Here is a 12,747-nt window from a genome sequence, read left to right as displayed (position 1 = left end):
CGCCTCCCTCCGAGCGCCCGCGCGGCCCCGTCTCCGCCCACTGGATAGCTGGTTCCCTGACCCACTGAGCCCTCAGGCCGGGGAGGGGCCGCGGAGGGACATCTGAGGAGGGACCACTCATCCTTTCAAGGACGCTTTGCTGGGCCCGGTCCTTCCCGCCAGCCCCATCCGACCCTTCTGGCAGTGGGACTCCTTGGTTGCCCTGGCGATCAGGAAAGGTGGCTTTCATGCTACAGCTCGAGGGAGAAGACAGCTGGGCCGAGGAGGAAGGAACAGGGAGCTCAGAGGAGCAAGGACGTAGGAGAAGGAGCCGAGTGGAACTTGACAGAGCCTCCCAAAGTTGCCTCCCTCCTTGGGTTTTTTTCCAGGGAGAGCACCTCCTTGTAGTCTCCATCTGCTTAAGCTCAGCCTTCCCCACCTCCCAGGGTGTCACCTCCTCCCATGCCAGTCCCCGGGACAAGGGGCTGTGCTGCCTGACATGGCACCGGGCACATGGTAGGTTCACAAGAAATGTTTTGTTTCTGAGATGAGGTCTTGCTCTGTCTCCCAGGCTGGAGTGCACTGGGATGATCACAGCTCACTGCAGCCTCAACTTCCGGGGCCTAAGCGATCCTCCTGCCTCAGTCCCCCCAGTAGCTGGGACCACAGGTACACACCACCACAGCCGGCTAATTTTAACTTTTTTTTGTAGAGAGAGGTCTCACTGTTGCCCAGGCTGGTCTGGAACTCCTGGCCTCAACTGATCCTCTTGCCTTGGCCTCCCACAGCAAGGGGATTATGGCATGAGGCATTTGTTGGGAGAAGGAGTTGCTGCTGCCATCCTCTTTACTCATCCAGTGGATCACTGAGTCCTAGCACGCCTTCCTCCATGCCCAGCCCTGTCTGGCTTGGGTCCCACCTTTTACTTACACGCCCACCTGCCCCCAGCAGCTCTCCCCTCTGCCAGAGCTCCTCCATGCCATTTTGGCAAAGACCACAGTCTTCCTGGCCACAGTCAGTCCTGCCCCCTGCCTCTCTATCAGGTCAGGTGGTCCAGGTCACAGTGCCTCTCTGGCTGCCTGCCTCCCCCAGGGGGCATCCTGTTCCCACCGTCACGTCCAGGACCCTGCCTCTCGCCATCCCTGTGAAGCTCTCTTGGCCCCCAGCCTGAGAGAGGCCCTGTGCCCCTCACTTCCCTGTTGTGGGAGTCCTGTTGGCTCTGGAGGACAGGGGATCCTTCTCCCCAGAGCGAAGCTGAGCTGATGGCACTGGCAGGGGGTAGCTGGGGTCAGTTGAGGTACAGCAGGTGGGGACATGGGGTCACTGCCCTTTTCCCTGAAGTTGGCCACATGGGATGCCTGCTTGTTTCTCCACAGCCCCCCCAGGGCTGGGCCTCAGGCAGCAGGGGGTGCAGGGTGGCCCAGGCAGGTCCCCACTGTGACCCTGGTGGCAGTACTCTCTCCCCCACTTCCCCCTGGAGCTCTCAGGGCAGCCCTCACAGCCTCAGAGGGCAGCCCACTGGCACAGCTCTGTTGAAGGGTGCTGGGAACCAGAGCTGAGCTGGTGTGGGCCGTGGCTATGGTGGACACGGACATACGCTCAGGCCAGGCGGCATCTCCTCAGGGCCAAGGGACACTGGGCTGGACACTGCCTGCCACCCAGGGACAGCTGCAGCCCTCAGCGTTTTGCTGGGTCCAGCCAGGGGAGGCCTATGAAACCAAAGGCAGGGGACCCCATGACTCTGAGGCAGAGGGGGCCTGTTTGACCAGCCCTGCCCTCCCTCCCAGGCCTCAGTGGCCTCCCTGAACCTTCCTGCACCTTGACCTGGCTGGACCTAAGGGTGTGACACTCTTTTGAGCTTAAGCCGAGAGGGTCCTTGAGACCTGCATGGGTGAGGGAAGTGTTTGTGGCGAGGAGGGGCATGGCACAGAGCCATGTAGCAGGCTGTGGGCAGGGGGCTTCCCTGGAGCCTGCCCTGGGTGGGTGGCTGGCTCTGAGGTGGCTGGATGTCAGGCAGGCCTGGGCTCGCCTCCCGGGAGTAGTGCCCCATGGCCTCTCGGGTAGCCTGATCTGCGCAGGACACCAGCCATCCTTTCCCCGGGAAACCGGCACTCTCCTGCCAGGACTCCTCTGCCTCCCAGCTAAGCTCAGAGGGCCTCTGTGCCTCTGCCTGCCCACAGTCCCTTCCCTCACCTCTGTCACCTCCTCCAGGAAGTCCTCACGAAGGCTTCTTCCTTCCTCTGCAGACCTGGCTGCACTTTCTGTGTCCCTGCTGCTCTGGCCTCTGTCTGTTTCACAGTCTGGGCAGAGCCCCCAGGGTGGGACGAGCAGCTGGCCAGGGCCTCGGGGCTGACCCAGTGATGGAGCAGCAGATGGGCCAAGCATGCTGGAGATAGGAACCCGCGGGACCCCGGCCCAGCCCCCAGGATGCGAGTGCATCTCAGAACCCCTTCAATGTCAGCTCCAGTCTCCCCCCGCAGGCCCAGCCCACACACCTGCCCATCCTGCCTTCTCTGTTCACTGAGTGACACCAGGGTGAGGAGGCCCACCAGGGCAGTGTGCCCAGCGTGGGGGAGTGGGAAGGTGGAGGCCAGCCACAGGAGAGCAGGACCACAGCGTATGTGGGAGAGCTGAGGCCAGAATCTGGAGGTGGGAAGGGGGCCCAGCCTGGTCACCATCACTGAGTCATGGAGTCCTGCAGTGTGGTCTCCCACCTGGCCGGGTGCCACCCTGCCCCATCTGCTCCTGGTGCCTGCCCCTCCTGCCCTCCCATCTTCCTCTGTTCAGTGGCCCAAGGAAGCTTCAGCAGGAAAACCCGACCTCTCCCCTGCCTGCGGGGGCCCTCCCTGCCCTGCTATGAGGGAATCATGCCTGCCCTCTCTCAGCTTCCATGAGCCTGCCTACACCTGGTGACTGCATTCATCTCTCTGTAGCCCTGTGTGCTCAGTCTGTGCCAGGCAGTGTTTCATGGGGTGCCTGAAGGCCTCCCTTGCCCTTCGCCCTGGTCTCCTGCCTCACTCCAGGGCCTGAGGCTGTCCTGGGCCTCCCTGCCCCTCCAGGGCCACCTGCTCCTCTGCCCACGGAAGCTACAGCTCCTGGCTCCCTTGGGCCCAGGCTGTGAGCACATCTCCCCTGTTAGGAGTGGGTGTAGCGCGTCTGTGGCCTCTTCGGTTCCCCAGGCACCTCTGCCCATCCTGGCCTGTCCTGACCGCTATGCTGCCTCTTCCAGAATGCTACCCAGAAGTCATGGGACTTCATGAAGACACATGACAGGTGAGAGCCTGGCCCAGCCCAGCCACTGGGGAAGCCCCACATGATGCCTAGGGGACACTGGGCCCAGGGGACACTGGGCCTCAGCCATCCTATCTAAGCAAGGGGCCTGAGCTCCCTGGGCTGCTGGCAAGGAGGTGGGATGGGCCCACTGGGAACAGAAGGATGGGAGGTGGGGCACCAGGCAGGGCCCTCCTTGATGTTTCTGTTTCCTGTGTGGACCCCCAAAATCCCTCCTGGCCTCTGGGTTTCCTGTCCCTGCGGGGTCAGCCTGAAGCCTGGGGACTGAGTTGGGTCCTTGCTCAGGCTGCCGGGACCATGATGGCAGGCAGGCCTCTTCGGGCAGGGAGAGGCCAGCCTGGAGCCTTTGCCCCTGGCATCCAGGGTCTGGGCTGGATGGCGATATGGCTCGAGGGGTGTGGCTGGTGGGCAGCTGGTCAGCAAGGCCAAACGTCCTGTCAGTCACCCGGCCGCAGCTGCTGGCACTCTGACCTACGCAGCTGCCCTGGTGTCCTTCCCTGCCCCCTGCCTCCTGTCCTGCCAGCTGGAATGCAGCAGGTCTGGGTCCTGGCCGGACCATGACCCTGGAATGCCCTGGCCCTGCCTGGGCCTCGGCCATCCTATCTGAGCAAGGGGCCTGACCTCCCTGGGCTGCTGGCAAGGAGGTGGGACGGGCCCGCTGGGAACAGAGGATCGGAGGCGGGCACCAGGCAGCGCCCGTGGTTGCTTCTGTGCTGAGCCCCTCTCCCCGTGCACAGTGTGACTGTTCTCTTATTCAACTCTTCTCGGAGGAGCCTGGTGTTGGTGAAGCAGTTCCGGCCAGGTGAGGCCAGCTGGGGTGGGAAGGGGATCCGAAGGGTCCCTGTGGTCCTGAGGGTCTGAATACAGATGTGGGAGGGAGCTCCAGGGGAAGCTGAGGCCCTGCCAGGGGGTCTGGCTGAGTGGGTGACCTGGAGGTGACCGCCACACAGCTGTGAGCGTGGTCTGGCTTCCTCCCACGCAGCTGTGTATGCAGGCGAGGTGGAGTGCCACTTCCCAGGGTCCCTAGCAGCTGTAGACCAGGACAGGCCCCGGGAGCTGCAGCCAGCCCTGCCCGGCTCAGCAGGGGTGATGGTTGAGCTGTGTGCCGGCCTTGTGGACCAGCCTGGGCTCTCGCTGGAGGAAGTGGCTTGCAAGGAGGCTTGGGAGGAGTGTGGCTACAACTTAGCCCCCTCTGATCTGCGGCGGGTCGCCACGTACCGGTGAGTGGGACCAGGCCCTCCAGCCTGTGGTATGGCTCAGGAGATGGGAGAGGCTTCCTGGGAGAGAGTGAGTGCCCCGTCCCTGGGGCGTGCAAGCAGGATGGATTCCTCCTTGTTTTTCAATGTGAAATTAGGGGAGGGTTGGACAGAACGCGTCTCAGATCCTCAGCCAGGCCGGAACCTGGGCTCTTGGGGCTCTCTCTGGAGCGTGCTGGGCCCCGTGCCCCCAGCCTGCGGCCCCCAGCCATGTGGGGCCAGGCCGGGTGGCAGCTGCTGCTGACAGATGCCTCTACTTCCTGTGGGATTAAGAACCCGGTGCTGGGGGTGGGGGTGAGTCACAGCTCTGTTCTCAGAGAGTGGCTCAGGAATGAGGGAGAAGCTGTGTCCTGGGCTGGAGAGGAGGTGGCTCCAGCCCTCCCGGGGAAGAGACACGGCCTGGGGCTTGCACTTTGGGACCTGAGCCCACCAAAGTTGAGGCCCCGACTCCTGTCCCATGAGGCCTGCCAGCTGGGGTTGCCTTTTCAGGACAAGATGTTGAGAAGAAGCCCATCTACTTCCCCAGGGACACGATGGTGGGCTCCTGACCCCAGCTGAGGTCTTGGGAAGGAGGAGGGTGTCACAGAGCCCCAACCCCACCAGCCGAGCACCAGCCTCCACGGCCTTCTCCAGAGGCCAGGGTCTACTCCGCTGGTAGAAGCACCGGGAGTCTCTGCACCTGTCAGCCTGGCACACGGGCCACTTGGGGTTGAGCCTGGGGCCCTCCTGCCTTGGCAGCCTCAAGGACTTCACCTGGGTGTGCCCTTGGCTGGGTGGGGTGGCCTCCAAGCTAAAGGCAGAATTTCCACTCTGAAGGGTGGACTTGGGTGTGAAGGGTGGGGCCTCGGTTTTCTGCAGGTGTCCACCATGCCCCGGCCTGTGGTTCTGAGCACAGTCGGGAGGCGTGGGAGGGATTGGATTCCCCTTGGTCCGCCTGGAGGAGGTGGCCTGGGCAGAGTCCTGGCAGAGGGGCTGCACGGTGAGGGCTCTCAGGCCAGTGGTCAAGCAGCCCGGGCTGCAGTGGTTCTGTTGGCACAGCCGGATTGTAAGGGTGCTGGAGAGCCAAGGAGGGCTCTGGGAAGTGAGCAGTCTGCGAAGACTTGCATTGTGAAGAGCAGGCCGTGGCTTCTGGGACGCAGGACTGGAGATGGGGCTGACGGGGGGTCCGGGCGCCTACCTCTGCGGGCCTGAGCGGGGCTGGGCTGACAGCAGAATCCAGCCACCCGGTGGCAGAGCCCGTGGCTCCTTCTTTGATTCTGGAGGTGAGCCAGGCCCCTTAGCTGCCGCAGCAGAGGACAGGGCCCAGGGATGCAGTCAGCTCGGGGCGTGATGGAGTGAGGCTGGAACGTGCCCGGGGGTGGGGGAGGTGTGGCCCAGCCTGGCTGGCAGATTCCTCTCAGCCAGGCCAAGGGCCAGCCTGTCTCCTTCACAAGCCGGCGGAAACTGGGGCTGGAAACCCCAGACCTGCCACTTCCCTCAGAGGCGCTGTAGTGGCTGCTGCCGGAAATGGGCCATCAGGAAGGGGTCTGCGGGAGGTGAGGGGCTGGAGGGCGAGGAAGCAGCTGGGTGAGGTCGATCTAGGGTGGGTCCCCATCCTGGGGGTGGGGAGACCTTGAAGGTGGGGCATGGAAGCCCCCAATTCTGTTGGGCACATCTCAGGTGGTCTGTACCCTGCAGGCCTCCGCCGGCCTCAGCTCATGCCACCAACAGCCCCTTCTGGGGTGAGCCAGGGCTCCCCCCGCCCTGGCCATCTCCCCAAATGCCCCTTGGTCCCGTTTCTCCCTAGATCCACACGTGGCCCCTCTGCCGTCTCCCCCAGCCATGGCCACCCTCCACACAGCCAGTCCAGGCTGCTGCCATTGGTGCCTCACCCTTCTGACGGCCAGCAGCCCACTTCCGGCCACTGCCTACTGAGCGAGGGGACTCCCTCTCACCCCTCCCCAGTCTGGGCCACTGGGCCTGGGGACCTTGCTGCCACCCCGCCCCACACTGCCGTGCTTTGGGGGGTCATCGCATGCTGTCTACTGTCTGGAACTCAGGTCCCATGGGTGCCTGGTGGGGCACCCTGCGGGAAGGCCGTGCTGGGCCTGCTGCGCTTGTCCCTGCTTCCCAGCCAGCCTGCGTCCTGGGCATGGGCATGGGCTGGGTCCTGGCCTGGGCCTCTGCAGCCCGTGTCTGCCTTGGACACCGGCCACCCACTGAGGAGCTCCAACACCGGGAACAGCCTCAGGGTTTCTGTGCTGGGGGCTGCAGATGGGGGTGGGTCTTCTGCTCAGGGCCTTGCCAGGTTGCGGGCAGGGTGTCAGTGGATCTGCCAACTCATGGGGGCGTGGGGTCTCCCCAGCTCGTGGAGTTACAGCAGAATTCAGCTCCTGGTGGCTGGGGACCTAGGGCCCCCTCCCCACTGGCTGTTGGCTCCTCCCACCTCCCAGCATGGCCGCTGCTTCCTCTGAGGGCTGGCAGCACAACTCTGGATTTCTCCACCTTTGATCTTGAAACACCTCTCCTGAGAGCGTCCCGACTGGGCCAGACCCACCTAGGACGCTCTCCCTTTTTATGAGCTCAGGTCACTCGTTAGGGTCCTTAATCACGTCTGCAAGACCCTCCCCGCCTAGCGAGTACAACCTGCTCAGGGAAGGGCTGCCCCGCTCAGGGAGGCACCACAGGTGTGCACTCCAGGTGGGCATCTGGGTGGGAGAGGTCATCCCAGAGTCCTGCCTGCTGGAGGGCGGAGGGAGCAGAGCGGAGAGCGTGGTAGGAGGGGCTGGGGCCAGTGGGGCCAATGTGGGTGGCTCAGCAGACCCTTTCTCAACCCATAGGTCTGGAGTGGGACTGACTGGCTCCAGACAGACCATGTTCTATACAGAGGTGACAGACGCCCAGCGACACGGTCCAGGCGGGGGCCTGGTGGAGGAGGGTGAGCTCATCGAGGTGGTGCACCTGCCCCTGGAAGGCGCCCAGGCCTTTGCGGACGACCCGGACATCCCCAAGACCCTCAGCATCATTGGTGTCTCGTGGTTCCTCAGCCAGGTGGCCCCCCACTTGGATCTCCAGTGAGATTCTGGGGGTCTAGTCAGAGGCCAGCCTTGGCCACTCACCCCCACCCTGCAGACCCAATAAAGGCTTGCACCATTCCAGCCTCTGCCTGCTGGCTCTGGGCTCTGTGACCAGGGCCTCGGAGAGGACTGGGGAAGGGCGGGAGAGGACTGAGATGGGCCTGGGAACATGGTGAGCTCTCCAGCAGCCTGGAGAGCAGGCAGCAGGAGAGGACAGGGATTCCACAGGCAGGGCCACACTGTGCCTCCTCTTGGGGTCTGGGACTCATGAGGGTAGCATGGTGGGCCTGGGGTGGGCCTGCTGGACAGCACGGAATTTCTCTATCTCTGACCTTGCAGAGTGAGCTGTGCCTGCAGCAAGGGTGGCTGAGCCAGGACTCAGGAGTTGGGGTTGGGCAGGCTGCTCAGGCAGAAAAAGTCCTTCCTGCTCCTGGGGCAAGTGAGGAGTCCCGGCCCTGACTGGGGCTGGGCTAGAGAGCCACTCCACTGGAGCCCGGAGCCAAAGCTGCCCTGTGCTGGGTGCCTCAGTAGCTGCTCCATGCACCCCAGGCCTTGGCAGTCTTCGAGGGGACCTTCCTGGGCCTGTGGGGTATGCAGAAATGTCTGCAGGCTGGCCTCAAGAGGAGGGGTGGCAGCACAGGGCCAGTGGTCTCCTTGACATGGGCCGGGTTCGTGGTGCTAGCCCGGTCCTGGTCCCAGGGCATGGCCTCAGCCTGGCCCACCCAGCGCCAGGCTTTTCCAGCCCCTGAGCATCTCTGGCCTGTATGCCATGGCCTTGCCCTCTGACCTGTCCTGAGGGTTGGGCGGTGGGAGATTCGTGCAGCTCAGAGCAACTCCCCAGGCGCCCAGAGTGCTTGTGGGGCAAGAAGGGACCCCGCTCACCTGGCCAGCTTCCTGGGCCACAGGTGCACAATAACGGCTCCGCAGGCGAATGGGCACATTGGCACTGGTTGTGGGCATTCGAGGGCACTGCTGGGCTGTCAGTCTGGGGCAGGATCCTCTCCTGGACATCATTAGGTCCAGGCTGTGGCTCCCAGGAGGAAGGTGGAGAAGGGGACTGTGAGGGAAGGAAGCCTCAGTACCCTGCAGGGTGGCATCCCCATATGACACTCTGGCCATATGGGGATCTTTAACCACTCTGGTGGGGGGAAGTGGGGACTGACACCCTGTTGTCATCCAGTACAGTGCCAGACAGCCTGGCATTGGAGGCTGTTTTGAGGAGGCTGTGCTTCAGGGGCCCACAAAAGCAGCGCCACCTGTATGCAAATGCTGGCTGTGGCCCAGGTGGGGCCCTGTGGGCGCCAGCAAGTCCAGCAACAGGACTGCCAGGGAGGGGCTGTCATCTTCACCCTACCCAGGTGAGGCCCCAGCAGGACATTCACAAGACAGGAGCTCTGCCTGGCCCCGGCAGCCCTGCTGTGCCGTCCTTCCCTGCACCCGGCCTGGTAACCCCACGAGATTGTGGTGGGCCCTCCGGCCTGACCAGCAGGCCACTGCCTCAGAGTGACCTCTGGCGGGCACCAGGTGGGTCTGTCCCCTGAAGCACCGAGGGCACAGGTGACAGGGGTACCTGGACCTGGGTGTAGTCCAGCCCCTCACTCTGCTCTGCAGCCAATGGGGCGGGTCAGCAGGCAGCACTGCCGGGCCTAATGGAGCTGGCATTGATTTCCCGGCACTGGAGGGGGGTTGTAACCGGAAACTCCCCTCCCTGTCCGCTATATTTAGCACTGCAGGACCCGGCGGAAGCATAGCTCACTCTGGAGCCCTGCTGGCTCTCCAAACTCCTGGCAGCCTGGTCCCCAGCCTGGTCCCCAGGAGTGTGCTGTGGGCACAAAGCCCCGGCTAGGCTGAGCAGCTGCACCCTTGCCTTCTGCACACAAGCTGGGCACCACCTGCCTGAGAGCACACCCAAGCCCCTCAGAGTGGGAGCCCTCCAGGCTGGGGCACGGGCAGCTCCGGGAGGCTGGAGAGTGCTGTGGTCCAGTGCGCCATAGGACAGTGACAAAGGACCTTTCTGGAAGATACTGGGTAGCCTGGTCTGATGAGGGTTGGGGCTGGAGCCCTGGCCCTGCTCATCTCAACCCCTCACCCCAGCAGGGTGCAGCACCAGGGCAAATGTGTTTTGTGAAATCTGCGTGGGGCGCAAGGGTTCCCACTGCTGCCTTCTGGGGAACTCCAACCTGGGCCCAGCTGCCTGGCATTTCTGGCTCAAGGGCTGCAGAAATTCCTGCAGGGAAGGGACCCCCTCTCCAATGCCTCTTCTGTCCCCCTCCTTCCTAAGGGCAGGTGTGGTCACCTTCTGACCTTGGTCTTTCCTGGACGTTGTGAGGTCCAGGGAGTGGCTCCTAGGAGAGGGAGCCACCCTGGGCAGGGGATGGGGACTGATCCCCTGGTACTGCCCTGATGCTCACCCAGCTGCCCTGAGCCATGGGTACTCAGGCCGGTCTCACTGCAAAGGACCTGGAGGGAGACATTGGGGCCACCACTCCCCTGCTTGGCAGGGCAGCCTGGGCTCTCTGTAGCCTGAGGCTGTTCAGGCCAGCAGCAGCGCTCCAGGCAGGCTTCGGCCCCTGCGGGTTGAGCTTGAGTCTTGAGATAAGCGTATCTCTCACTGGGGCCTTCCTGCTGAGACGGCTGAGCTGGGGGCGCCTGGGCTGAAATACAGCCGCTGCAAGAACAGGCCCCCACGCACCCCCGAGGGTCAGCCGCACCGCCACAAGCCGCTGCACGGCCAGCCTTTTCAATCCTTTCCTCCCACAGCTGGCCGAGGGCAGGAAGCAGGAGCTGGACCAGGGAGAGGAACCTGGAGGGCTGGCTGTTCCCTGGGTTCCCTCCTACCCTGGAATTCCCCACCTCAATCCAGCTACCAGCCGCTCCCCTCCCCTGCACCACGGCAGAGCCCCGACCTCACCCCGTGCCTCTCCCCTCCCCACAGTCAGGGGTCTTCTTTGTGAAAATGAGGGTCACTGTGGTGCCCACCCAGCGCAGTTGCCTTTGTGACCCTGTCGGTCTTAGCAGGAGAACTCTCGTGTCCCCACTGGCCTTGGGTTGTACTCAGGACCCTTACCAGGGTCCCACTTCTGTGGCTCAGGGCCTTGGCACATGCTGTTCTCAGCTCCTTCCCTGGCTGACCTGTGCCCATCCACCCTCTGGCAGCCCCCCATGCCAGGTTCTGCATCACGTGTCTAAGTCCTCTACCCACCCCTGGGCTGGGAGCTCCTGAGGGTGTAGGGTGTGCAGGGACCGAGTCTACCTTGTTCCCCACTTGGCTGAGTGCCCAGCAGAGGCACCCAGCTCCCCTCCCCCACCATAGTGGGGCAGTGGGCACAGGTGGGGATGGAGCCCTGGGCCTCTGGAGCTAGGCAGGGGGCTCCTCTGTCCTCCTAGGGTCCCCCTTTCTCAAGTACCTGAGTACCTGCCCCCAGGTCAAAGCACAGGAGAGGTGGCATCGCCACAGGGAGCCCCTCCACCTGCAGGCATAATCCCGGCCCACCCACGGGAAGGCGGCAGCTCTGAACACAGCTCTCTTACTTGGTGGGAGTCTCTGTGCGGGCCCCATCGTGGCTTGTGTCTTCATCCCCACAAAGCCTACCCGATACTAGGTTTGGGGTGGGCACTCTGCGTGAGCAGAGCCAGCCGAGGTGGGCATGGGGGGCCCTTTAGGGACCTTCAGCTGAGCCTGGGTCCTGGAGGGACCCAGGGAAGGGGCAGGCAGACCCTGCGTGTGGGGTGTTCACAGGCCACTGCATCCCTGTGCGACTGTACTGGCACCCTTAGTGAGAGAGGGTAGTGCCTACATTCCTGCCCTCCTTTGGCCAGGCCCCCAGCGCCTGAATATAGCCCAAACCTGTGCTTTCGACGCTCTCTTCCTTCAGCCCTCGACCCCAGCCCCATGGTGGCACTGACTTGCTCAAGGCAGGGGGACTGCACTGCCACCCAGCTCCAGGCACAGGGCGGATTTGCCAGAGGAGCTGGGGGAGAGAAGACAGCTCAGTGATCATGGGGTTGGGGTGGGGACCCGTCGGGCCATATGGGGATCTTTAACCACCAAGGTGACCCCTGGCCCTGGAAGGGACTGCAGTCAGTGGAGGAGAGGCAAGTGCCGTTGGTATTGACCCTGTGGAGTAGCTGCGAGGTCATCCAGGGAGCAGGTGGGGTGTGGAAGCCTGTGGACCAGGAGGTCTGGTGACCAGGGCAGCAGGGGGAGGCCTCTCTTGGGGTAGCCCTCAGGCACAGGCACTGCCGACCTTTGTCCCGGTTTCCCTCCTCTCGCCCCCCAAAGTCCAGACCTGCGGCCTGAACATGTCCTGAGGGCATGGCCTGGCGACCCCCATGCCAGCGCCGAGCTGAGCAGTCGGCACTTCGGAGCATGTGTTGACTGGCTGCTGGACCCGCGCGCCTTGCAGAGGGGAGGGCAGGGGCGTCGGAGGGGCGCAGCGCCCCCTGCAGCCGACGTGGAGGCGGCAGGAGCTGCGCGGAGAGGGGGAGATTCCCGGAGGAGGTGGGGGACGGGCAGTAGGGGCTGAGCCGGGCTCTGGCCTCAGGGCCGCGCCACCCCGCGTGGTGGCCGACCCCTAATCCGAGCAGGAGGCGGCATCTCCCCTGGGACCGCGAGGAGCGCGGCAGTGGCGCACTGATGGAAGGGGACCACACGGCAACCTCAGGGCGCCCCACCCCTGGCTCCTGACAACCGGAGGGAGCTCGGGCGGAGGAGGGGAGGCAGCTTGGCGATGCCGGCGCCCGCCTAGCAGACTCACGCGGAGGTGCGAGCCGGGCCCCCGCGCTGACCCCGAGGACTCGTGCCCCCGCCGCCGGGGCGCCCTGGGAGGCGCGCGCTGGGCCTGGGCGCTGGCAGGCGACGCCCTCCGCCGCCTTTAAAGCCTGGGGCGCACCCGGGTCCCCCCGGCCCCACCCCGCGGCGCGGCCCCGCCCCCTCATGCATATGCAGGTGAGCGGGTGACGAATGGGCGAGCGAGCTGTCAGTCTCGTTCCGAACTTGTTGGCTGCGGTGCCGGGAGCGCGGGCGCGCAGAGCTGAGGCCGGGACCCGCTGCCTTCACCGCCGCCGCCGCCGTCGCCGCCGCCGGGTGGAAGCCGGGCCGGGCCGCCGGAGCGCGGCCGCCAGCTAGCCGGAGCCGCCGCCGCCCCTGCACGCCCGCCTCCCGG

The 12,747-nt window shown here is 64.5% G+C and overlaps 1 protein-coding gene across 1 annotated transcript in view; it reads left to right on the top strand.

Moving 5' to 3' along the window:
- NUDT14 (nudix hydrolase 14) overlaps positions 1-7,663 on the top strand; it is an 8,099-nt gene extending 436 nt beyond the window's left edge. The window contains exons 2-5 of the mRNA XM_017505420.1: positions 3,209-3,252; positions 4,008-4,072; positions 4,253-4,490; positions 7,346-7,663. Coding sequence (XP_017360909.1) covers positions 3,209-3,252; positions 4,008-4,072; positions 4,253-4,490; positions 7,346-7,583 — 585 coding nt within the window. The 3' untranslated portion in view covers positions 7,584-7,663. The remainder of the gene's footprint in view (positions 1-3,208; positions 3,253-4,007; positions 4,073-4,252; positions 4,491-7,345) is intronic.
- The last annotated feature ends 5,084 nt before the right edge of the window (positions 7,664-12,747 follow it).

The sequence above is a fragment of the Cebus imitator genome, unplaced genomic scaffold, assembly GCF_001604975.1.
Source record: "Cebus imitator isolate Cc_AM_T3 unplaced genomic scaffold, Cebus_imitator-1.0 Scaffold338, whole genome shotgun sequence".
Lineage (NCBI taxonomy): Eukaryota > Metazoa > Chordata > Mammalia > Primates > Cebidae > Cebus > Cebus imitator.
Note: the sequence above shows the minus strand (reverse complement) of the source record. Positions and strands in the feature narration are given on the sequence as shown.